The sequence below is a fragment of the Jaculus jaculus genome, chromosome 16, assembly GCF_020740685.1.
Source record: "Jaculus jaculus isolate mJacJac1 chromosome 16, mJacJac1.mat.Y.cur, whole genome shotgun sequence".
In the NCBI taxonomy this organism is placed as follows: domain Eukaryota; kingdom Metazoa; phylum Chordata; class Mammalia; order Rodentia; family Dipodidae; genus Jaculus; species Jaculus jaculus.
This window is the reverse complement of record NC_059117.1, coordinates 51,304,663-51,330,769: the sequence shown is the minus strand read 5'-3', so window position 1 is coordinate 51,330,769 and position 26,107 is coordinate 51,304,663. Positions and strand designations below refer to the sequence as shown.

Below are 26,107 nucleotides of genomic sequence, written 5' to 3'. Positions count from 1 at the left end.
CATAGTGGTCACATAGACACCATAAAAGAAATATATTGTTTCCTCAACAGAGCCTGCCATAAATGTTTACACATAAGCAAGAAAGAAATTGCACAAAGAAGTAAATAATATCACAGACTTTCTTCTACCCTGCAACATTGGGAATTCCTCAATAAGTCCAGATGGGAGAAACTTCACAATCCTTACTTTTCCTAGTGTATATAAAACTGAAGAGGTAAGAAATTTTCCTTAACATTCTTGAATTCCTATGAAAAGATTTCTTGGCCCATTATATTCTATAGCATAATTACTCCCTAACACATTTTCAAAAATATTTTATTTTTACTTATTTGCAAGAAAGAGAGAGAGACAGAGAGGAGAGAATAGGTACACAAGGACTTCCAGCCACTACAAACAAACTCCAGACACATGTGCACCTTGTGCACCTGGCTTACTTGGGTCCTGGGGAATAAAACTTAGGTCCTTAGAGTTTGCAGGCAAGTGCCTTAACTGCTTAGCCAGATATCTCTCCAGCCTTCACTAACACATTTTTAAAGAGTAGCTGCTAATTGACCTGATCTGGACACAGCCACCATGTATGTCCCTGAAGTGGGATGTACAAACCATTCATACCTTAAGCAAACAATAACCCACAGTTGGAGCACCTGAATTGAGCACACCCAATAACTATGCACTGGGTAATCACATGGAAGCATCTACAGCTTTCCAAACATGACCATCTAGCATTTTGTGTTGCTTCTCCTCTCTTCCCTCAGGAAGCAGTTCCTTATACCATATTTTGGTCTAATTATAAAATCTAACAGTGTTTTTCAGATTATTAAAATTCATTCATATTTGCATTAATCAAGCTGTTATTTGTTTAAAAATTCCTTTTTCCCTCTGAGCTCTGCAATTCTGCATGGATATTATGTGAGGTCTCATCTGATGTCATAGTAATTTTTTCCCAGATGGCTTCTTATTCTACTGAAAATGAAGTAGGAATGAGAAAAAGTGCTTCCTCCTGTGCTAGCTGCTGGATTTGGCTATGTTTTAATAAGTGAACAGGTCCACAAGGCCATGTTGCATGGATGGATTACTTTCAGCTGATTTCCTCCCTGAAAGCATCCACTAAGGTGGCAGCTCTTGTCCCACACTCTCACCTCAGCAACTTCCTGCCACAGGTTTGGTCCTACCTATGTCCATCAGCCCTGTCACTTGTCTCTCCTCCAGAAGTCCCTGTCATCCACCCACCCATCTCCAGCCATGCCACATAGAGCAAGTGCAGGCTGGGCTGTGGGCACTCTTGCTCTAAATTCTGCCCTGTCACATGGACCACATTCTCACCCCGGCAGCACCTGGCGATACAGGATGCAGTCACTCTCCCCTGACACAGCTGCAGAGTCTATACCATTGAGTAGCCGCTCCCCACTCACACACACCCAGTTAGGAACTGTGCTTACTGTGGGCCACAGTCCAGAGTCACAGCAAACAGAACATGGTGATCAATCCTGTGTCTTCGCGTGGCAGCACCATCCTCCTTGTGGCTTCATGTTTGCCACTCTCTCCAAAAGGACTTCTGTCATGACTCCTGGTAAATGTTTTTATTTTTAAGTATTTTATTTATTTATTTGGAATAGAGAAAGAGACAAATTAGATAGATAGATAGATAGATAGATAGATAGATAGATAGATAGATAGATAGATCGAATGGGTGTGGCAGGGCAGGGCCTCTAGCCTCTGCAAACAAACTCCAGATGTGTGTATCACGTTGTGTGTCTGGTTTTACGTGGGTAATAGGGATCTGAACCTGTGGCCTTTGGCTTTGCCTAACCCTAACCCTCTCTGCTAAGCTATCTATCTAGGCCACTCCTAGTGATTCTGACATGCAACTTGATTATAATTCTAAACACTGTTCTTTCGCTCCTTAACCCTTAAATGGCCTTGCCCTCAATCCTACATTAGCCATACTGTCGTCTTTACACCCTGATGTGAACTGGGCAAGGAAGCAAATACTTCCCCAAACATCCTGCTTTCCAACCTCTGACTTTTCTTGTTTACTCACTCTACACCAGAACCAGATCCGCTTTTCAAATACTGCCCCAGCACGTTTAGCATTTCTCATCTCTGTTCATATTGTTCCTCTTGCCCACTTACAGTGCTTATGGACAGTCATTCCAATCACAGACACACTCCGTTCCACTCCTTTGAAGATTTGAAGATTTTCTTGCTTTATCTCCTTTCCTCCCTGTCCCAAGCCCAACTCTGTCCAATCTAACCATCCACTTGTCTCTCCCTCCCACCCTGATAGGGAAGGAACAACTATACTGATGACGGTGCTTCCCACTGCCTGACTGCCCGCAGACCCTCACCCTTCCTGCCTCTTTGCTCTGCCTGAGTGCTCTTAGGCAAGGGAGGAAACCTGCTTCCTAAATTCCTCCCATTTCTTCATTTGTATCACAGAGAAAATCACAGCTCCTATTTTTTTTAAACTTTCAACTTATTTTATATATAACATGTTATAATCTTTCACCCCAGTTCCCATTGCCCTGGGGCACTCTTCAGTGGGGTTATGGTACTCAACTGCGGGGTCATTAATGCCTTAGTCCCAGTGGGGCAGGTGGAGGTGGGGATGGACCATGCCGCAGAGTGTTCCCCCCTACTCTGTGGCTCCCACAGTCTTTCTTCCCCCTCCTCCACAATGTTCCCTGAGCCATGGCAGGCCTGTTGGCAGCCTCACAGCACCTATTATAGACCCAGTAAGAATTCAATAATAAGCATATGTAAAGTAACACCTGGTAATGTAACAAGTTTTCATACATGCTGGCTATTATTAAGGCAATTATTAAAATATAAAACTCAATCCAAGAGACACAGTCAAATAACTTATAAAAATTTATTTAGTCTGAAATACACCAGAAATGGCCATTTAAAGGAAATGAACAGTTTGTTTCTATATCATTAAAACCTTTAGGGAAGGAGTGGAGATCATGGTTTTGACAGAGTCACAATGCTCACTAGGCAGGTTGTCTTCAAATGAAGCCTCTTCTAATATTGCTATCATATACATCATTTAAACCAAGAGAAAAAGAATAAAGGAACTCGGGAAAACCAGTAATCAACGCTCCCTCTAGATGCCATTTTCTAAACCAACGCTGTCCAATCTGACATTGTGGTTATTTAATTTAAATTGAATAAAATTTGAAATCCAAGTCCTTGATGCACTAACCACATCTCAGTGCTCAACAGCCACAGGTCACTAGAACCTACCACATCCACTGGAAGACACAGCCATAGCACTGTACCCTCCTGAAGAAAGCTCTCTCTCTGTACCATGGATGCTCTGTGTTGCACACACTTGATCATAAAGTTGGAGAGGAACTGGAATCTATTATGCAGTTGTTATGGGTCTCTTGTAATTACCTGCAGTAGAACATGGACATGGCTATGTGACTGGATGCATTCTACAGCGTCATGGTGGATTCATATTGTGTCTTAGTGAATTCTGTCCATCATCTTACAAAATACAATGTACCCGTACACTTATCATTACATCTTTATGGGTGTTGAAATATTGTCATTAGAAAAACACATTTTAGAAGAAGTTTCAATGAGTTGATTTTTTAGGTCTAACAATATACTGTAAAGCTCTGTATATATACAAGAAGTGTACCAACGCCTCAATACATTTTACATCTCACACTCATCTATTCTAACACTGCTTACTATGATTGACAGCCAGATGCAGGAAAAAAATCATAAATTCAGATATAAAAGTATAGAAAACAAGGGTTGGAGAGATGGCTTACCAATTGAGGTACTTTCCTGCAAAGCCTGATGACCCTGGTCAGATTCCCCAGTGTCCACGTAAAGCCAGATACACTGGTCCCTACATATGGAGTTTATTTGCAGTAGCTAGAGGCCCTGTCATACCCATTCTCTCTCTCTTTCTCCCTCCTTCCCTCCCACCCCCTGCAAATAAATAAATAAATGGAAAATAAGAGTTCATAAAGTAAAATAAAATCTCTAAGTGTCATCTATTATAGAATACTATAATGTAACAGGAGAAAAGAAGCCTGTGGATACAATGAGTTGAGGAAATCTAGAACAGATTGCATGAAATTATCTGGGCAATGTTAGCAAATGATGACCAAAAAGATCCCTATTAACAGAAGGTGCAAGTTAAGTAAGAAAGAAATTTAAAACTCCTAGAAATATATTAACCAAATATGACTTAAACCAAAATGTATCATGACCATGAATATTCTATAAGCTATAAGAAAAATATTGATTTTCCTCTGATCCAAAGAAATAATTAAATGTTTTTAAAATAATTTTATTTATTTATTTACAAGCAGCGAGAGATTTACGAGACACAGACAGACAGAATGGGCATTCCAGGCCTTCTAGGCATGTGCACCACATTGTGCATCTGGCTTTACATGGGTACTGTGGAGCCATCTCTCCAGCCCAAAGATAAGGGTTGTTCTTTTTTTGTTTGTTTTTGTTTTTCTGAGGTAGGGTCCCACTCTAGTTCAGGATGACCTGGAATTTGCTATGCAGTCTCAGGTGGCCTTGAACTCATGGTGATCCTCCTACCTCTACCTCCCCAGTACTAGGATTAAAGGTGTGCGCCACCACACCCAGCATCCAAAGATGAGTTTTGTCATCCTAAATCAACATCATAAATTTCACAGTAGAGCTCACTAACAAATATCAGTATAATTTCAAGTCACGGAAGTACAGTGCTACAAGATTTAAACAGCTACATTATAGCAAATGCAACCATGACTCAGCAAATTCCATGCCTTACCACAGGTGTCTGTCTTTCTGATATTGTGACATAATGTTATCACCTACAAATGTATTGGACCACACATCCTGGAGGACTCACAGTTTTGGGCTGCAGAGTAGAAATGCATGCTATTATTATCCATCTGCAAGTAGACTTAAAATGCCTTTAATTTCTGTAGAAAACCAAGAATGTAGAAAGTATTAAGAATGAGAGAAAGGGGATGGAGAGATGGCTCAGTGGTTAAAGCACTTGCCTGCAAGGCCTAATGACCCAAGTTTGATTCCCCAGCTCACATGTAAAGCCAGATAACTAGGGTGGCAATTGCATCTGAAGTTTGTTTGCAGTGGCTAGAGGTCCTGACATACCCATCCTCTCTCTCCCTCCATCTGTTTCTCACTCTCTCCCTCTCTCCCTCACTCATAAACAAAAATAAAATACATGCAGTAAAGAATGGGAGGAAAGAATGGTAATAAATCATACTCTACCATTAGGCAAACAAAGCATTTACTATGCTGACAATGTCCTGTCTTCAGTATGTGTAGGAAATTGAGCTAGCAAGTTATAATAAGACCCACATTATTGTGAGCATATTAATTATACAAAAAGAGAAGAATAAGCGTTAGCACATAAAAAGAAAGTTCCATTGCTTAAATTACCAAGAAGTTCACAGACATAATTACAGAGGATGTTTCCAGTCTCAACACAATGAAGCTCTCAGATAGGAAGAAAACTGGACCAGAGTATGTCATTATCCCTAGATCTCTACATGAACTTCAATTGTTCTTAAGTTCCAAGAAGCTTATGGGGAGGAAATGCAAACTTCAGAGTCCTCCTTAACTATAGCCAGTGCACTTAGAAATGCGGGCGGTTGGTTGTGAATTGGTTTCTTTATAGCCTCTGCCCTACCTTTTAGATGGAAGGATCTATGTTAATTTCATTTATTGTCAAGCAAGCACATTCAAATGTGAGGAAATTCTTTTTTTCCATTTTTTAATTTATTTAATAGAAACACACACACACACACACACACACACACACACACACACACACGATATGATTGGGCATGCCAGGGTCTCCTCCCACTACACAAGAACTCCAGACACATGTGCCACCTTGCATATCTGCATATCTGGACTTACATGGGTACTGGAGAATTGGAGCCCATAATGACAAGTTTTGCAACTAAGCACCTTTAACCACTAACCCTTCTCTCCAGCCGCTGAAGAAATTCTGTATATAGGATGCATGTAAAAGGACTTTGGAATATCAGTTTTAAAACCCTAGTAGGGAGCTTATAAGGCTTATAAGATATAAATGCTTAAAGACAGTGATGTGATTATAGAATTTATGTGTGTTCGTGTGTGTGTGTGTGTGTGTGTGTGTGTGTGTGTAAGAGAGAGAGAATAGAGGCCAGAAATTTAAGTTGGGTCTTTTCCTCAGTGACTCTCTACCACCTCACTTTTGACTGTCTCTTACTGAATCTGGAGCTCACCGACTTGCCTAGACTAAGTAGCCAATAAGCCTTGAGCATAGCCCAGTCTCTGCCTCCCAGTGAGGGATCACACATGAGCCATCATGCTCAGCTTTTACGTGAATGCTTGGACTCCAAATTCCATTCCCCATGCTCGCACAGCAAGCACTTTACTTACTGAAACATTTCCTCACACTGGCACACAGCTTTTTATATGTATTTCCATTGCATCAATGCATCAGTTACTATAATCTAGGTCATGATGATATAACCAAACCTAAAATCTTAGTGACTTGGTAAACAAAGACTTTTCTTGAATATTTCTTGAATGCACAACATACTCATATTGGCTCATTGACACATATTTCTAGCATTTGTGCCTTATACCATACTTAGGCACTTAATAAATAATAGCTGAATGAAGAAAATGGATGGTTAGGTGTGCCACAGATTTCAGTGTGCTCACGAGCAAATACTAAAACAAGATTCCTGGGTGTGACATGGCATATTCATTTGTCATCTCAGAGAAATAACTCTGAAGCAGGACAGTCCAGATGAAGAAATGAGGCAAATGTCTTTTCCAAAGTGTGAAATGACCAAAAAGATATCTCAACATTTTAAGAAAATTGTATACAGACAATAAGGTGCAAAAGGTCTGGAGCACGGACAGAAAGAGAGTGCAGTGTTCTGAGAGGATGAGCCACTGGGGTTAGGAGGCACCAGGAGGAAGCAGTGTCGCCTGATAGGCAAGCTGGCCCTAGAGCAGCAATCCATTTGAGACAAAGACATGAATTAGGGTGGTTAAAAATAACATAACGCTGTGACTGGTGATGAAAGAGGGGAATTTGGAGAAGTGCCTGCCAGGGAGCAGAGCAGAGAATGGTCTGCAGGTAAGAGAGGATCACAGGAGGGTGTGAGGAGCAGGGGAGAATTCAGAATGGCCTTTGGGGACTAAGACAGCGAATGGCACATGACACAGGGTGCTTAACTGGGGCTTAAATTCCAAATGGCAAGAGTGATAACACTTATTTTCAGTTACTGAAATGACTCAGATAAATAAGGTGAGAGGTCCTTACCCAGCACGCCTTTGGGTTACACACCCATATCTGAAAGCACATGCATGGCACACCTTTCTGATATTAAGAAAGTATGATGCTTTGACCACATGTACAAAAAATAAAATATAAAATATAGAATTAAAAAAACCTCTAAAGCTGTGATTAATTATTTTGCCTCAAATGTCAGGAACAAAATCACAATGTGTAGGACTGGGGAGATTGCTCAGCAGTTAAGGAGCTTTCCCACAAAGCTTAGTGCACGGGGTTCAACCCATGTAAAACCAGATGCACAATGTGACAGATGAATCTGGAGTTCATTTTCAGTGGCGGGAGGCCCGGACATGCCTATTCTCTCCTGCTGTCTCTCTTCTCTCTATCTCTCTGTTCTTGAAAGTGAGTAAATAAAAATATACTTTAAAATACAATATGATTTGGGATGACTTATCTAAGTGTCCTGAAATCTTCTTTCCCAGGTTAATGCTGGAAGAAGGCTGAGTTGATTCAAAGGACTATAAGATCACAAGCATTACCAAGCGACCTATGGGTTTTGTGGTTTTTGGCTTTCAAAGTGAATGTCTCCTTTAAAATGTACTTGTAAAACAATAAAATAGAAAGTTTCTGCACTTACCTCAACAGTAAGATGAAGACGTTTGGGGATCACTACAGATGCTCTGCAACAGGATTTAATATGGTTTCAACACCCAAGAGATCCACAAAAGGAAACGTAAATAAAGATGATAGGACTTTTAAAAGATTTGTGTGTGGGTTGGAGGGATGACTTAGTGGTTAAAGCGCTTGTTTACCAAGCCTAATGACCCATATTAAATTCTCCAGGTCTCAAGTTAGCCAGATGCACAAGGTACACATGCATCTGGAGTTTGTCCACAGTGGCTAGAGCTACTCGTGCATCCATTATCTCTCTCTGTTTCTCTCTGTGTGTCTCAAATAAAAATAAATTTAAAAAGTTTAAAAATGTGTGTGTTTATGTATGCACATGCTATGTATAGGCATGTATGTGCATGCTATGTGTGTAAGTAATGTTTATGAGTTCACATATGTGCACGCTAGGTGTGCATGTGATGTTTATGAGCTCGTGTATGCCAACGTATGCATGTGGCAATCAGAGGACAACTTCAGGTGTTGGTCCCCTCCTTTCACCTTGTTTGACACGGCCTCTTTCTTGCTATCATTTTGTCACTGCAAAGACCAGACTACCAGGCCTTGGAGCTTTGGGATTCCCCTGTCTCTTTGGTTCACATAGATGCATTAGTACCACAGGCGCATACTTCTCTGCACTAGGATTTCTTGCAAAGCAAGACCTTTAAGCACTGAGCTATCTCCCCAGAGTGACAGCAGAGCATTTTTCTTATTTTTCTATTTATTTGCAAGCACAGAGAGATAATTGGGGAGAGAGAGAATGGGCATGCCAGGATCTATTGCCTCTATAAACTACAAAGTTCAGATGCATCTGGCTTTATATGAGTACTGGGGAATGGAACCCAGGTCATTAGGCTTTGCAGGAAAATGCCTTAAGCACTCCCTGGGCCATCTCTCCAGCTTCACTTTTCTTTTTTTTTTTTAATATTTTATTTATTTATTTATTTATTTATTTATTTATTTATTTATTTATTTATAAGAGAAAAAGGGAGAGAGAGATTGTGCACTTCTAGCCACTGCAAACAAACTCCAGACGCAGGCCAGCAGGGCATTTAAGAACTACCTCCTTGCAGGTTTATTGATAATGAGGTTAACACAGCATCATTGTAAATCAACATTGGTATCAACTTTCTAAGTTGCTTATAAGTAAACTCTCACAAAACACTTTTTTAAAATTTTTTGTAAAGATTTATTTTTATTTATTTATTTGAGAGAGAGAACAAGGCAGAGGAAGAGAGAGACAGAGAGAGAGAATGGGCACGCCTGGGCCTCCAGCCACTGCAAATGAACTCTAGATGCATGCACCACCTTTTGCATCTGGCTAACATGGGTCCTTGAGAATCGAACCTCGAACTGGGGTCCTTTAGGCCTCACAGGCAAGCACTTAACAGCTAAGCCATCTCTCCAGCCCACAAAACACTTCTGATGTTGCAGTAGTTAGGCTCAATCCTGGGCCCCATACCTGCATGTTGTACCATTGGTTTGTATTCCTTGCCCATGGCATTGATGTTGAAAAGCAATGACAGCAAAAGGAGGAAATTGTTCTCTCAACTTGAGAGAAGAGTGGGAAAGCCCGTTGAGGTATTAGGAAATGGTATCCTGCCAAGATAGCAAATCTCTCATTATTAAGGAAGCTCATTGTGAAACCAGTGAGTTTACAGCATTATCTATGTTTCGTGACACATGGTTATTTTCTTAACCCAGGTTATACGAGAGAAGCAAAGGGAATATGCATTAAGATGGTATAATGGTTGTAGTTATTATCTCCTTGCTGGGACAAAGTCTGATGAAAAGCAGCTGATGAGAGGAAAGTTGTTTATTTTGATTTAAAGTCTAAAGGGGAAGCACAATGATGGCGGGGGAAATGGCATAAGCAAAGGCTGGGTTTCACCTCGGCCACAGCAGGTGGGCAACAGCAGCAAGAGAGTGAGCCAGATTCTAGCAAGTAGGATCTGGCCAGAACACCCCTAAACTCGCCCTGCAACAACACACCTCCTCCAACAAGGCTCCACCTCCCATTAGCTGGAGACCGAGCACTCCAAACACAAGCGTTTACGAGGGACAGCTGATTCAAACCACCACAAAAATGTTCAATTAAAAACTATTCTTAATACCTGATGAGTTCTCATGGCTGTTTATGGAGCCACTCCTGTTCTGTTTTCTTCTTAGAACACCTTATTGACATATATTTATTGTAAGTGCTGTTCATTGTACGTTGTTCATTTTATATATCATTTAAGTATAACATTTATTTTAGCCATCTATGTGTCACACTATTCCCTCCATTTTGTCTCCCCAATCTCACTGCCTCTTTCCTTCCCCTAGTCCCTGATCTCCTCTAGTCCCTGATCTCCTCTCTACTTCCATGACACATACACATGCACCTGACACATTTCATGTAACAGTTGATCTACAACTGCATCTATTTTACAGCAAATGACATAATTTAATTCTTCTTTCTTCATCCTTCTAGAATTCCATTTTGTACTTGAACCACCTTTCCTTTATCCGCTCATCTGTTCATGGACACCTGGGCTGATTGCATGACTTGGCTACTGTGAATACTACAATAGCAAGCTGATAAATAAGTATCTATGTTTCAGGCCTTAGAGCCCTTCTAGTATATACAAACAGACGGTGTAACTGGGTTATGTGATGCTTCTGTAATTTTGTAAGGAACCTTCACACTGGTGATTTCTATAGTGGATGAACCAACATGCATCACCATCAGCTGTGTAGAAGGGTTCTCTTTCCCCCACGCCATTCCCAGAATTTGGTGCATGTTCTCTTAATAGGAGCCACTTAAAGATATTTTTGTTTATTTATTTGCAAGTAGAGAGAGACAGAGAGAGAGAGAGAATGGGTGTCTCAGGGTTTCTATCCACTGCAAACAAACTCCAGATGTATGTGCCACTTTGTGCATCTTATTTTATGTGGGTACTGGGGAGTTGAAGCCCAGTCATTAGGCTTTGCAAGCAATTGTCTTAACCACTGAACAATCTCTCCAGCTCAGCAGTAGCCACTTTTAAACTTGAGTGGAAAATGGGGAAACAAAACTCTGTGTGCTCCATGTGATAGGCATGGGTGAGGCTGAGGTCATGCCCTGTGACCTTAAAACCAAGCCAAGCCAGTGGATGTGGATTAACCATATCTTACTCTTTGGGAAAATCTTTGGTGTTAATTGGAAAGTACTCACAGTTGAATTCTTACAACTTGTTTCATTTTCTGAAAAATTTCTACTAATAAAGCATAGCTAAATAAACCATGGCTGGGCTATTTTAAGGGCATGATTTCTTTTCTTTAAAATATGAGCCTGGCATCCTCATCTTTTCAGAGTAAACTGCTTTTATGATTTTCCACACAAGTATGCCAAGGTCCCTCAATCTAACCTCTCAGCAACTTGCAAACTATTCAGTCATGATTCTCCTGTACCCACAGATGTGTCCACAGAAGAAGTTCCATGACTTATTCCAGACAGTGTCGTGGTACTTGGCAGATCTTCAAGGTTACACTTAACTCTGTTCACCACATACATGATGACATTCAAACAAATTTCAAAAGCTTATTACCATCATCATTTTTCAGACTCAATATACTGACACTGCACAAGCCAGCTTCCAAGATTCACCCTGCATGTGTTTGTGAAAAAGTAGTGCCATAAAGTCTGAAAAGTTCCTTCAAAATGGAACCAATACTGTTGCCTGTGTTCACTCTGCTCCCACAGGGGCACAGAGACGTATGGTGGTGCACACACTGTCTCACACTGCGCCCCTCTGCTACCTCACACTTTAACACTTAGAGACAAAGAAACTCTAAAGTCTTGACTCTCCTGAAGGGAAATTCATGAAATCAAAATGAATACCTGTTATGCTGAGAGATACCATTAATCGGGGTGGGCCCTCATTGGGCACGCTGTTGTTTCTTTCAACTAGGATAATGAAGAGGCTTCTAAGAGGATTTGGTTATGCTGTCTCTTTAGAGATCATCCACCATCCTTATCTTAAAACTTAAAAAAAATACATTATTTATTGATTTGCAAGCAGAAAGAGATAGAAAGAAGAGAGACAGGCAGAGAGAATGGGTGTCCTAGGGCCTTCTAGCCCCTATAAAGAAGCTCCAGATGCGTGTGCCACCCTGTGCACCTAGCTTTATGTGAGTACTGGGGAATTGAACCCTGGTCGTTAGGCCTTGTAGGAAAGCAACTTAAGCACTGAGCCAACATCACCTTAAACCTTTTGTTGTTTCAAAACACTGAATCAAGACAAGATATCCTATTTGATTGATAAGGATAAAAATGACTTTTGCTGCTCAAAATGAAACCCATTGACATTGTATCACAAACTCATTTGGAAAAGTAGCTAAGTTGCCTGGTTTCAAGTCATCAAAGGGATAAGATAAAAAAAATTCACTAAATAATAGAATTTCCAAACACAGCTAATGGACATGATGATTCACTGTTCTGATTCAGCAAGACTAAATGGGAAGCCAGCAACTATGAGAGAATAAAAGCAAAGAGCCTGGAAACTTCCAGACTTGGGCCCTGAAAGGGAGCAATCTGCTGTAATCAGAATGTAATAGACAGCATTAATTTATAAGTAGATGCCTTTTAGAGTATCTAATGAGCCTAATCAATTTAGAAACTTATTAATGTGCCTGACAATTTTCCTTAAGGACCACACTGAGATATGTAAAATAACTAGTAAAGTCACTTCAGTATTAGCATAAATTTACTTTTACCTCCCTTCTGATCTGAGTGTGGTCATAAAGTCTGTCTCAGACGACATATCATTTGCACATCCTTATTGCTGTCTTTACTTTCTGTGCTTACCTCCACTCCACTCCCACAGGATCACAGACCTGAGCCATCATTGCATGGGCAAACTAGAGGTTGTCTCCCTGGGGATATGGAAAGGGAACAATAAGGTAGACCAACAGAGAGAACGCCAGGTTTCAGTGAGATGTGAATAGTTTACTATCCAACTTTGTTATCCACAAGTAACTTGACATTGGACTTAAGCTGACTATTCATAGTTTATTTCCTTATTTTAAAAAATGGCAGGGGAGTGGTGGCACGTGCTTTTAATCTCAGCACTTGGGAAGCAGAGGTAGGAGAGTTGTTGTGAGTTCAAGGCCAGCCTGAAACTACACAGTGAGTTCCAGGTCAGCCTAGACTAGAATGAGCCTCTACCTTGAAAAAAAAAAATTTGGGGCTGGAGAGATGGCTTAGCTGTTAAGCGCTTGCCTGTGAAGCCTAAGGACCCCGGTTCGAGGCTCGGTTCCCCAGGTCCCACATTAGCCAGATGCACAAGGGGGCGCACGCGTCTGGAGTTCATTTGCAGAGGCTGGAAGCCCTGGCATGCCCATTCTCTCTCTCTCCCTCTATCTGTCTTTCTCTCTGTGTCTGTCGCTCTCAAATAAATAAATAAATAATTTTTTTAAAAAAATGACTTCCCTCGATGGTGGTATAAGTCTTTTACCTTTGCTACACGAGAGGTTCAGGCAAGGAGGATATTAAGTTCACAGTTAATTTGAGTAAATCAGAAAGACCTTTTCTCAAAATAAAAATTTAAAAGGGCTGGAGATATAACCTAGTTTTAGAGAGGTTACCTAATACAAAGCCTAGATTCAATCTTCAGCACCTGACCCTCACCCATATACACACACCTCACACATATACACACATACACATACATATCACATATAGACACACACATACACATACATACCACACATACACACATATACCACATACATGCACATATACATGCACATACACACACACACACACACACACACACTAGGTTAATGGTAACATCTACAGATCTAATCTGTGGGATTCTCTGGAATATTATTTTAGTAAAAGCTTTCAATATGTAAATTAGGCAAAAGATATACTAACACTCAAAGTCGACAAAGAAATGTGAATCCCATCATTTCTGAAGGTTGACTTTATTACTATTTTTAATTATATGTTAATTATTTTTAAATTAATACTAAAAAATTTTCTAATCTTTTTATGTGTGCTAGGAAACCCTAAGCAGAGTATTTTTTTTACTTTCATTTCAAGCAATCTTTTATTTATTTATTTATTTATTTGAGAGTGACAGAGAGAGAAAGAGGCAGTTAGAGAGAGAGAGAGAAAATGGGCGCGCCAGGGTCTCCAGCCACTGCAAACGAACTCCAGACGGGTGCAGCCCTTGTGCATCTGGCTAACATGGGTCCTGGGGAACTGAGCCTCGAACTGGGGTCCTTAGGCTTCACAGGCAAGCGCTTAACCACTAAGCCATCTCTCCAGCCCTAAAGCAATCTCTTAAGAAAATATTTCTTTGGAGTCCCAAGTGATATTTAAACTTTTAAAAATTTAAATTAAGAAGACATGTCCTAATTTATGACCTAAAAAAAGAAAACTTTTTTTTTATTTTTTCAAGTGTAATTTCTTCAGGTTAAAAGTGTATTTTTTTAATGTATGAAGAGTCAAGGAGTCATACATTAGGGTCAGAAATTTTATATTTAAAGTAATTAAGAATTAATTACTCATAAATTATAGCCAAATGATCAGAAATTGTAACAAATCTGAAGTATTCCCCAAATTTCACAAGAATTGGCAAATGGTATTTTGAAAATAATTCCAAGGGACAAACCCTACTTTTTTTTTCAAGGTAGGGTCTCACTGTAGCCCAGGCTGACCTCGAATTCACTACGTAATCTCAGGGTGGCCTCAAACTCATGGTGATCCTACTACCTCTGCCTCACGAGTGCTGGGATTAAAGGTGTGTGCCACCATGCCTGGTTAAAACCTACTTTTTTTTATTTGTAAGGAGGGAGAAAAAGAGGCAGAGAGAGAAGAAAAGAGAAAAGATAAAAAGAGGAGAGACCCAGGGCCTCCTGCCATTGTAAATGAACTCCAGATGCATGTGCCACATTGTGCATCTGGCTTTATGTAGTGGGGAATTGAACCTGGGCCATCAGGTTTCACAAGCAAGTGCCTTTATCTGATAAGCCATCTCTCCAGGCAAAAATCTGCCTTGGCTAGAGGTTCTGGTATACCCATTCTCTCTCACTCTCTTAATCTTGCAAATAAGTAAGTTATATACATATACATGGCACACAGGAAAAATTCTGTAGTCTCAGTACCAGGAATGGCTTTCTTTTACCTCAAAAAAAAAAAAGACTTCCAACTATATGTGATTCTTTGAGTCTAATGATTGCTTATAAACACTCTGCCAAAAATTATGTTGCAAGTGAGAACACTGTTGGTACATATGTGTAAGCTTCTCTCTCTTTCTTTCTCTCTCCTGATGTGTCACATAAATTTCTCATTAGGAACTTCTTAATAATCTTTGATGTTTAACTATTCTTAAGCATAACTGAAATGCAATAGTGTGTGTACAGTGTGGGAATGAACTGTAAGAACTAATTGTATGGATGATATATGGAAGTGAACTATGGGGAAATCTGTGAGAATACTTCTTATGGACTTAAAAAATAACTTCTGAAAGTACTGTTGTGAAATGCTTTTTTGGTTATATTCCTGATTTGTAATTTGCCTTGTGACTAGATTTCCTCTGCCTTGGTGGTGGACCTTTTGCCAGAATGGCACAGATGACCAATATTGGCACGTAATGTTTGCAAATGCTGACTGATAGTAAGCCATGCTCCTTACACACTTCCTCAGTGACTGCTGAGACTCCCCTCTCAGAACAAGCTGCATGAGTGAAATACGCAGACGACACTGAAGACCAACAACAAATTGCCCACCATTCAGTTGAAGACAACAAGTGGGCTTGGTGTGATTGGATTTGTTTATGAAGTGTGTGTGTGTGTGTGTGTGTGTGTGTGTGTGTGTGTGTGTTCTGGATTAGCAGAATCTAACAGGTCATATATCCAAATTCCTTCCTTTAGCAAATGTTTAAAAATTATTTAAGTCAAAAATTCCTTGCCCTTTGCCCATACAATGTTCAACTTGTTCACATATTACTTTTTCTATTCAGTACAAACACTGAATGCCTGTCAGCAAGAGCACAGCCACAGAAACATCAGGGCACTGGTGACAGCAGAAGCAGTGGGTTCACCTGTGGTTTAAACAACTCCAAATGTCAGTTTTTCTTCTTTAGGCTCTGTGCTAAAAAGCAGTAGGCCCACTCTTGGACAAATGAATCTAAGAGTCTGCTTGTATAATTCCATGTCTGTGCCTTGATTGGGCAGTGCAGCTTTGTGAATTTTTGTATGTGAATCGATCCATGTAGCCAGCACCCAAAGCAGGAAACAGGACATTTCAGCACCTTAGCCATTTCTTAGTTGCACCCATGAGGAGTGCTCAGGAGTGAGTTTTGTGTTAATACTGACACTGACGTGACCAGTCACACTTTGGACGTGATGATGCTCTTGGTGCTCAGCATTAAGCTTATGACATTAATACTGATGCTGTCTGTAACTGCTTTGTGAAGTTTTGCAGTTTGCTTATCCATTATTTCAGTCCTCTGTTTTTCTTTTTGTTGATTTAGAGATGTTTGACGAGGTTTTAAATAATATAAATCCCTTTGCCATGTTAAGAATAAGCAAAATTTGAGGCTAGAGAGATGGAGTGATAGAAGGGCTTGCTTGAGATGCCTGACCACCCAGGTTTGATTCTAAGTACCCTGATAAAGCCAGGTTGCCATGTGTCTGTATGGAGTTTGTCTGCAGTAGAAGGAAACCCTAGAACACTCAGTTTCATTCTCCCTCTCTCAAATAAATATGTAAATAAAATTTATTTTAAAAGAATAGACAATTTTTTGGTTATGACACCAAAAGCAAAAGGATGAATTACAATTCATGAAACTCCTTAAGTTGTTTATTTTTTAAAAAGAAACATAATTCCAGGGCTAAGATGGCAACAGTAGGATGAGGCAGAATAGAGTATCTACATACCATCTATCTGATAAGTGACTAGCATCCAGGATGCACAAGAAAATCAATAATCAACAGAATAAAAAGAATTCCTAGCTCAAAAATGAGCAAATGTCATGAGAAGAGTTTTCTCTAAGAAATGGCCACATAACAAGACACTTAATACCACCCATAGTCAAGGAAATGCAAATCCAAATGACAGTGAAATACCATCTCATGAAACTAAGATAGCTCCTATCAAAAAGTAGGAAGTGTGGGCTGGGCGTGGTGGCACATGCTTTTAAACGCCTTTAATCCCAGCACTTGGAAGGCAAAGGTAGGAGAATCGCTGTGAGTTGGAGGTCACCTTGAGACTACATAGTGAATTCCAGGTCAGCCACATCTAGAGTGAAACCCTACCTCGAAAAACCAAAGCAACAACAAAAAAAAGTAGAAAGTGGCTGAGGAGATGGCATAGCAGTTAAGGCGCTTGCTTGCAAAGACTAGCAACCTCAGTTCGATTCCCCAGGACACACATAAAGCCAGGTGCACAAAGTGGCGCATGTGTCTGGAGTTCATTTACAGCAGCTAGAAACCCTGATACACCCATTCTCTCCCTCCCTTCCTTCCCCCCCCTCTATCTCTCTCTCTCTCTCCCTCCCTCTATCTCCTTGCAAATAGTAAGTTTTTTATTTTTATTTTTTTAATTTTTAATTTATTTATTTGAGAGCGACAGACACAGAGAAAAAGACAGATAGAGGGAGAGAGACAGAATGGGCGCGCCAGGGCTTCCAGCCTCTGCAAACGAACTCCAGACGCATGCGCCCCCTTGTGCATCTGGCTAACGTGGGACCTGGGGAACTGAGCCTTGAACCGGGGTCCTTAGGCTTCTCAGGTAAGTGCTTAACCGCTAAGCCATCTCCCCAGCCCAAGTTTTTTAAAGAAAGTACAAAGTGGCATGGGTGAGGATGTAATGATATGGGCCTGATGTCTGTTCATGGAAAGGTAAAATGGCAGCACGAATGTGGGAAATTCTGGCAGCTTCTTAGGAGATTGAAAAGCACATGAGAGCTTGGAGATGGATCAATGAATAAGGTAAATACTTCAAAAGCATGAGGACCTGAGTTCAGATCCCTACAACCCACAGAAATCCAGACATAGTAGCATCTATAGTCTTAGTGCTCCCAAGGCAAATTGGGACGTAGAGGCAAGAGAAGACCTGGAGGCTCACCGAGCCGGCTAGACTGTTATAGTCACTGGAGGGCAAAGAGACCCAAGCAAGATGGAAAGTGGGACTGATATTCAAGGTTGTCCTCTGGCCTCCACATATGCACCTTCATACACATGTGCCTGCGTTCAAACACATGAAAATAAATAAGTGCCACATGATCCAGTGATTCTAAGGATTATTATATACCAGGCAGGTTGAAAGCATATATATGTACTCCAACGCTCTGTGTTTACAGTAGCAAAATCTCAAGTGCCCACGGTCGGATAATTGGATGAGCAAAGTGGGGTAAGTACCTGCTGTGGAATGCTATTCAGCCTTATGATGGAAGGTAATTTTGATAGATTCTACAACATGGATGCAATATGAAAAATGAGAGGAGTTGGTCACACACATACAAGTCTACTTATAGCAGTCACCACCACTAAGGCAGAAAGTAGAGTGACAAGGAGAAGAAAACAATCGTGTCTCAGAGGAGAAGAGGTGTGGAGACAGCCGATGGAGAGAGCTGCGCGCTGTGGGCATCTTCACACCACTGAACTGTGCAGTCAAGAGGGGTGGGACAGCATGTCCACGCTTTCTGTAGCCTATCCCTTTACAGAACTGAAAACAATAAAAGTGCAAACAACTAAATTAATACCATCTATACACTAAGGCCAAGAAAATCAATGAAGGTCTTTTAGAAAGAAATGTATAAAACAAATAAAACCTTCAATGATCAGTTAGCTTTCCAGTTAAGCCAGAGCCTCACTGAGCAGAACATCCCATCCGCTGACATGCACAGTTAAGGCCATCACATGGCTGCGGTCGGTGAAATCTGCTTACTTTCTAAATACTTATTTGTACTTGCTTTATTAATCTTGCCCTTTTCATTTTGTTCTAAGACATACATAGTGCAGCCACCCAAAAGCCAGACAGTTCAATTGTTGGCCCTTCTTAGTTTGACATATAGCCTTTGGCACAGTTCCTTATCTTTAAAGTGAAGTTAATGATAATTTCAGTGACTCTTGAGGTTAAACATAAAAAGGCAGCTCTATTCATTAAAGAACAAGGGTGTTGGGCTGGAGAGATGGCTTAGTGGTTAAGACAGTTGCCCGCAAAGCCTAAGAACCCAGGTACCCACATAAGCCAGATACACAAGTGAGTACATGTCTCTGGAGTTCATTTCCAGTGGCTAGAGGCCCTGGTGTGCCCATTCTTTCTTTCTCTCACTCTTTCTCACATAAATAAATAAATAAATCATTTTAAAATAAGGGTGTCTTTGTCAAAAGCAATATGACGATTTAAGCACTAGACATTTTACTTTATGAAGACAGGGTCTTCTTGCTTCTGTCAACTTTGCTATCTCCAGCATGAGCACTCTACAGGAGTCCTGGAGACACTTGTTTACAACAGCATCATATCAGAATGAAGAGAATAAAGCTAAGCAATTGCTCTGTAAGAATGCTATAAAAAAGGTATGATGATACACACCTTTAATCCCAGCACTTGGGAGGCTGAGTAGGAAGATTGCTGTGAGTTCGAGGACAGCCTGAGACTATATGCGTGAATTCCAGGTCAGCCTGTACTAGAGTGAGACCCTACCTTGAAAAACCAAGAATTAAAGACCTGTATTAAACACACACACACACACACACACACACACACACACACACACACACTTTAAAGAGTATGTCAAAGTTTAGGACCATTCTGAATTTTTCAGCTTCTTCACAGCTAGTTTCATACAGGTAGCACAATATAATAAAAACTTGATGCTGGGGGCCAATGCAACAATGTATCTACACATCTACGTTCCCATTCCTTGCTGATGTAATATTTTTTTATTCTTATTTATTTATTAGCAAGCAGAATGAGAGAGAAAATGAGTTTGTCAGGTCTCTAACCACTGCAAATGATCTCCAGATGCATGAACACTTTGTGCACTTGGCTTTATGTGGGTACTTGGAAATCAAACCCAGGTCATTAGCTTTTGCAGGCAAACATCTTAACTGTGGAGCCATCTCTCCAGCCCTCATTTCTAATCTTTACAATATGTAAGTGTCACTTTAATTCATAAGTTCAGGTGTGATTAAACGAAGGACCATGAAGTAGGAGATTGTCATAGATTGTTAGGACAAGACTTAAATGCGACCAGTGTCCTCATAGGAGGGAAGAGGAAGGAAATTTGACACACAGAGGAGAACATGGCATAAAGATGATGAAATGACAAACGCAATGTAGCCCAGGAAAGCCAAGCAGACACTGGATGAAGCAAGCAGATTCTCCCCTGAGTCCCTGATGGTGTACAGCCTTGCTGACCACTTGATTTTGACTCTGAGGTAGTTTTATTGGATATCTACCCTCTGTCCAAGACCACAGGAGATCAGAGTTTTTTGCTATTTTAAGCCTCTGTGTTATCAATCGTTTATTTGGGTGACTTAGGACGAGAACAGCTTTTGTGTACTGAATTCAGTAGCTACAGGAAGCAAATAAATAATGATAAAAAATAGCTAACCTCTTGCTGCCAGCAAGGTTTCAGTGGTAGTGAAGTTGGGTGTATGCTAGGCCTTGGTTTCAATTTCAAGGACTGCTTATTCCCTGCCCCACCAAAATAATTTGAAGCTAGAATCTATGGTCATATTCACTACATACAAGATGCTATTTGAAGCATTTTTATGCAAAAATGAGACTGATGAGAGGTGCTGACATGTATGTGGGTCATTATATTTTCAGAGGGAGATTAGAGGAAACTATCTCTTTGTGTTCAAATAAGGCAAAATCTTAAGTGACTGGATAAGTGGTAACAACAGCAAAAGCGCCTAAATATTCCTGCTCCACTTAGAAACTGTTAGGTATTTTCTTATATTCATAAGATAAGAATAAGATACTCTTTAAAATGCTCCCCAATCTAAGCAAAATACTAAGGGTAGTAATAAATTATCTGAATGTGACTTGTAAAAAATTCACATTTGCCTTTAATCCCAGCACATGGGAAGCAAATGTAGGAGGATTGATATGAGTTTGAAGCCACCCTATGACTATAAGTGAATTCCAGGTCAGCCTGGGCTACAGCAAGTCTCTACTTTGAAGGAAAAAAAAAATCACCCTTAAAATGGGAAAAGGCTATAAAGGAATTTGACTCATTTAGGTCTATTGCAGCTCTTAAACTTCTTCTCAACACATTGTCCTTTAAGTATGGATTTAGTCCCAAATGGGAGTTCTGTAGCCAAACCAAGCTACTGTGACACATGTGATAGGTAGGCAAGGGTGATGAACACAGCTAACATTTATGCTCACAGTTCTAGGCCTGGAAAATCCAAGGTCAAGGTGGGGAACTGCTCCAGGTTTTCTTCCTACATAAGGATGGCCACCTTCATACTGTGATTTCTCAGGGCAGAGGAAGAGCTGTCTCTGGTGTTTTCAGTGTTATCAAGGAAGAAATTCCATGACAGGAGCCTAACTGCTTCTCAAAGACAATACATCCAGGTACCATTGGATTAGTGTGACTCAAAGTGTGACTTTAAGGAAGACACAAGCCATTAATAGCATAGAGCTACCATCACTAATTTTATCAGGCCCAAGAGGATGGTACATTTTTAATGTACTGAAAATCTTTAAATAGCCCCCCAGTGTGTTAGCTACTTGTTTAAAATATAAATCAAACTTTTAAATTTTGAGTATGCATTCCTTTAATCTTCCTAAGTGCTTATTGATGTGTCTGCTTGATTTTCAACTTGAAGACTTCATTATCAGCTTAGGATCTTGTCAGAAAAGTAAGTGTCATCTACTTTGAGTTTCAAGCCCTTGAAATACTAAAAAATGACATATTCCTTTCAAATATTGGTTTTTGTCAACCTGTGATGTTAAAGTGACTCATGTGTACAGAGTTTAAGCCATCTTCCAGAGATCTGATTATTAAAATCACCAAATAATATTAGTAAAATATTAAATCTATTGTAGTAATAAATCAAACATGAGCATCTTATTTACTTATTTATTTGTTTAACTTATTTACTTATTTAATTTATTTACTTATAAGCAGAGAGAGAGAGAGAAAGGACATACCAGGGCTTCCTGCTGTTTCAAGCAAACTCCAGATGTTTGTGCCACTGTGCATCTGGCTTTATGTTGACATGAATACCGGGGAATTTGTTGACATGAATACCGGGGAATTGAACTCAGGTATTTAGGCTTTGCAGTTAAGCACCTTAACTGCTAAGCTATATCTCCAGCCCATAAGCATCTTTTAAGCACAGTAAAGAATGCAACTGTGTGGAAAAGTTAACTATTTACAAGACTCCCATGCTCATAAAATATTTTGCAAATTAATAAATAATTAAGATTTTATGACAGGTCTAAGGTTAAATATGCTTAGCTACTAAAACAAATCCACTGCATACTGATAAAAAATAAATCTATAGGCAACTCATTACTATTTTTAACTGTATACCTCTGTTAAACCTTTAAATATTCAGAAATATATGCAGTAGATAAAACATTATTTTAAGACTTTAGTTCTATTGATAAAAGACAAAATATATATACTTCATGCAATCCTAAGATACTGTTAAGCAATGGAATTTAACCCTACTATAAAAGGAGAAACCACAGATATACCACTAGTTCAATAGGACAGAAAAATAAATTTTTATTTTAAGGCAATAATATATGAGGTACTATCACAATACATTGTAGCCTATCTTTAATTTCTCAGATTCTCTATTTCGCAAAGCTATTCCCACATCTGGAATATTAATAACATTAGTGCCCCAGTAGATTGGTCCAATTTTTATTTGATAATTCTTTCATGAGCAGGCAAATAAAATATGTGACTTAAAATAAGTCCCTACCTTCAAGAAAAGCGTAATTGCAGGTTGGGAATAAAGATGGCAAATGTACCTTTTTTGTTGTTCTTACTTCTAGCTTAAAAACCTCAAAACCTTGAGAGAGACACTGACATAAGTTAACTAAAGATTTCATGAGTAATGAATTTATATAGTTGGAAATTACAAGAAAATTACAGGTGACATGGTCCCAGGTAACTTCACACACTTTGCAATGAGAGATGCAAACTTTTAATATCAAATAAAATCAGCCCTCAATAGGCATAAGTGATCTACCTGGTGTTGCTATGGATAAAACACTATATACCATCAATAGGAGTGAGCTGTCTACCTGTTATTGCTATAGATTTTTTAAAAAAGATGTTTTTCTGAGCTGTAGTCATTTTTCATTATTGAACTTTTGATGCACCTGGTAAGCAGCACATCACAGCAGGGGCGAGTAATTGTTTTGAAAATACTCTTGAAAATATAAAAGGCTATTTTAAAACAAGGTGTTCAAACCTCTTAATAGAAATCCAACACCCTATCAGACCTGAGCTTAATTATAAACTGGCTGAAATACGAGTGCCCACATAGACCTCAGGACAACTCCAACCATAGATACGTGAAGTTACAAATCACAGTGTGAAGATCAGGGCTAGAGCCCAGCACTCGTGATCAGTAAGGGAGACTCAAGACGTGCCATTGTAGGGAACACCAGAACTCAGCACTGGGCCCTTGCTGCAGCCCTGCTGAATTACGTAAGTGCTGGACATGGTTTTTACTTGATTTCAAATGCTAATTCCACATTCTGTTACATTAAGTATTGGGAATTATTTTGCATGACTTGATCCACGACACTACCATTACTATACTAGTATTTCATGATATTTAGACATTTAATCTTTTTTTAATATGGCTCAAAAGGAAATTGTATTCTAGTTAGTGTAACTGACTTTGAGGTATGGCAGTAGGGTTCCATAACACCATCTCTGGGACTTTTCCCATCACTAAAACTCCCCTTTCTCAGCCACAAATGGACATGGTAAATACAAGTGGCCTACTTGGGGCTACTGTGTATTTAACCCTGCTCAGTGAAGCTTGCTGGGCAGTGAAGGAGATACAAATGTCGGCGATTGTGATTTTTATTGAGAGACTCCCAATGCCCTTCAGCCAGTGTGTGGCAGAGCAGAAACCCCGGGAGTCCCAGTTTGAGACTTGCGTGCTCATCTCCTAACACACAGCACCCAAACCCTCATTTACTTCAATCTGAAACAGCGCATTAACTCAAGATGCTCACCCATTCTTCTAGCCCAGATTTTAGATCCGTGAATTGCGTGCCTAAGTTAATTTCTGGGGAACATCTGGAAAGAAATATCAAGAAATTCCAGCGAACCCGGACAGGCTGCGCTTGCGTACATGTGATCTGAAATGACCCACATTTGCCTTTCATTCTTAAGAGACCACCATAGTGGGACTAAGCAACCCAGTGCAGCCAATGGGGTCAGGGGTTAAGAAAACCAGAGGGGATGAGCCTGTCAGTGGGGTTAGGAACGCGTGACGACCCGCAGCAGGGCAGACACGTCAAAGACATACTTAGCCGACTAAGCAGCAAATAGGCCTGGAATGATGGGCAGAGAGGTGATTTTCCCGTCACAAACCCAGCCCGCACAGCAGGAACACCCTTGGGTACAGTGCCTACGCTGGGGAAACTAATGACATCCACAGCGCCCCCGTTCTTGCCCCACCTGTTCCAGGTCCTGGTATCTGGAGACATTTAAAAGTCCAGGAACCTCAGCTTGTGTGAAACCACAAACCAAGTGCTCAAACTGAAGCAGACGCAAATACAGCTTCCAGAAACACGTGTTGAAAACCAGGCTGATTTGCAAACTCGCCAGGTACGTAATTGAGCATTTCACACGAGGGAACAGGATTTTGGAGGCTGCCTCTGACCCCCAACGCTCATCTAGGATAAAACTTCAAAGACGCAAGCAGTTAAGAGACGGGCAGAGCCTGTTCCCTTTTCTAACTTGGTAAATGGCTCCAAACACTCCGGATCGCCAAGAAGACTGTGATTAGAAGGCTCACGTGTGACCTTCCAACTCAACACTACGTTTCAAAGTGAAAATGACCCTTCCAGATACAGTCCTTCCAGAACTCAATTGCGTCTCGCCCCGCCTTCCAAACCTGTGTATCGTGAAGGGACTACTTATTCTTGAAAATGAAGAAACGCAAAGGACAAGCCTGGACGCCAACTCCTGTGTCTGCTTATCCCACCAACTTCTTTAGGGTTCCTAGGAGCGCACCCCGCACAAGGCGAGCGGGACGTCCATCCCCGGGTGGTCCAGCCAGAGCCAGGCTGCCGCTGGGTTCCTAACAAGGTGTAGTCACCTTCACGTTGGTCCCCTAGCGGCTAGCAACCTGGGACAGAAGCACAGAACAGGGGCTTGGGGCACCCCTGCGGTGCGCCTGGGAGGGACCGCTGGCCAGGGGTCTGGTGCCCGAGCTCAGCATCCCGCATAAGGAACCCCGCGCGGAGCATCCCGCGCTCAGCATCCCGCGGGGCAGCATCCAGGCCAGGTGTCAGCACCCCGCCTGAGCACCAGCCAAGGAGCTCTTCCCAAGCTCAACTTACCTCTTCCGCGGGCCTGAGCTTTCGGTGTCCCGGAGAGCTTTTCTCGCCTTCCTCCCGCCGCGCTTTTCATCCTCCTGCTGGCGGCCACGCGGCGCCCCGGCCCAGGCATCCGGGAGGAGCCGCCTCCCCGGGCGAGCGAGCGGAGAAGGGACTCGGATGGACGCTGGAGGTGTCGGGCAGCTAGCTCAGCCTCAGCCTCCGTCCGTCCGCCCCAGGGGCTCCCCGCGAGCGGAGCTGCAAGCGGGGCTGAGAGCGGGGCGGGCCTGGGCGGGCTAGGGACCAGCCACGCGAAACTCCTCCTGGGGATGACGGGCAGGCGCGAGCAGAGATGCTCGCTCAGCGAGCGTGGGGAAGGAGCGCCGGGGAGATGCCTCTGGTCTCTGCAAGCTCCCGGAGGAAGCGGGCTTCCTTTCGGTGCTCAGGCTGCTTAACCACTTGGTTTGGGCGCGGTATCTAATACACCCCCCCCCCCCCACACACACACCTACACACACACACCTCAGTTTCCACAGCCTCTCACAGGGATGGGAAGATTGTGTGAAGCAACTGTTCATAGATAGGGGATTCCTTCATCCACACACACCTCGTTCCTCAGATCTTCCTTCCCTTACCTG

At 41.2% G+C, this 26,107-nt stretch overlaps 1 protein-coding gene across 1 annotated transcript in view; it reads right to left on the bottom strand.

The window, feature by feature from the left end:
• Positions 1–25,593, bottom strand: part of Znf385d (zinc finger protein 385D) — a 1,102,298-nt gene extending 1,076,705 nt beyond the window's left edge. The window contains exon 1 of the mRNA XM_045136109.1: positions 25,494–25,593. Within this exon, the coding sequence (XP_044992044.1) occupies positions 25,494–25,563 (70 nt within the window). The 5' untranslated portion in view covers positions 25,564–25,593. The remainder of the gene's footprint in view (positions 1–25,493) is intronic.
• Positions 25,594–26,107: the final 514 nt, after the last annotated feature.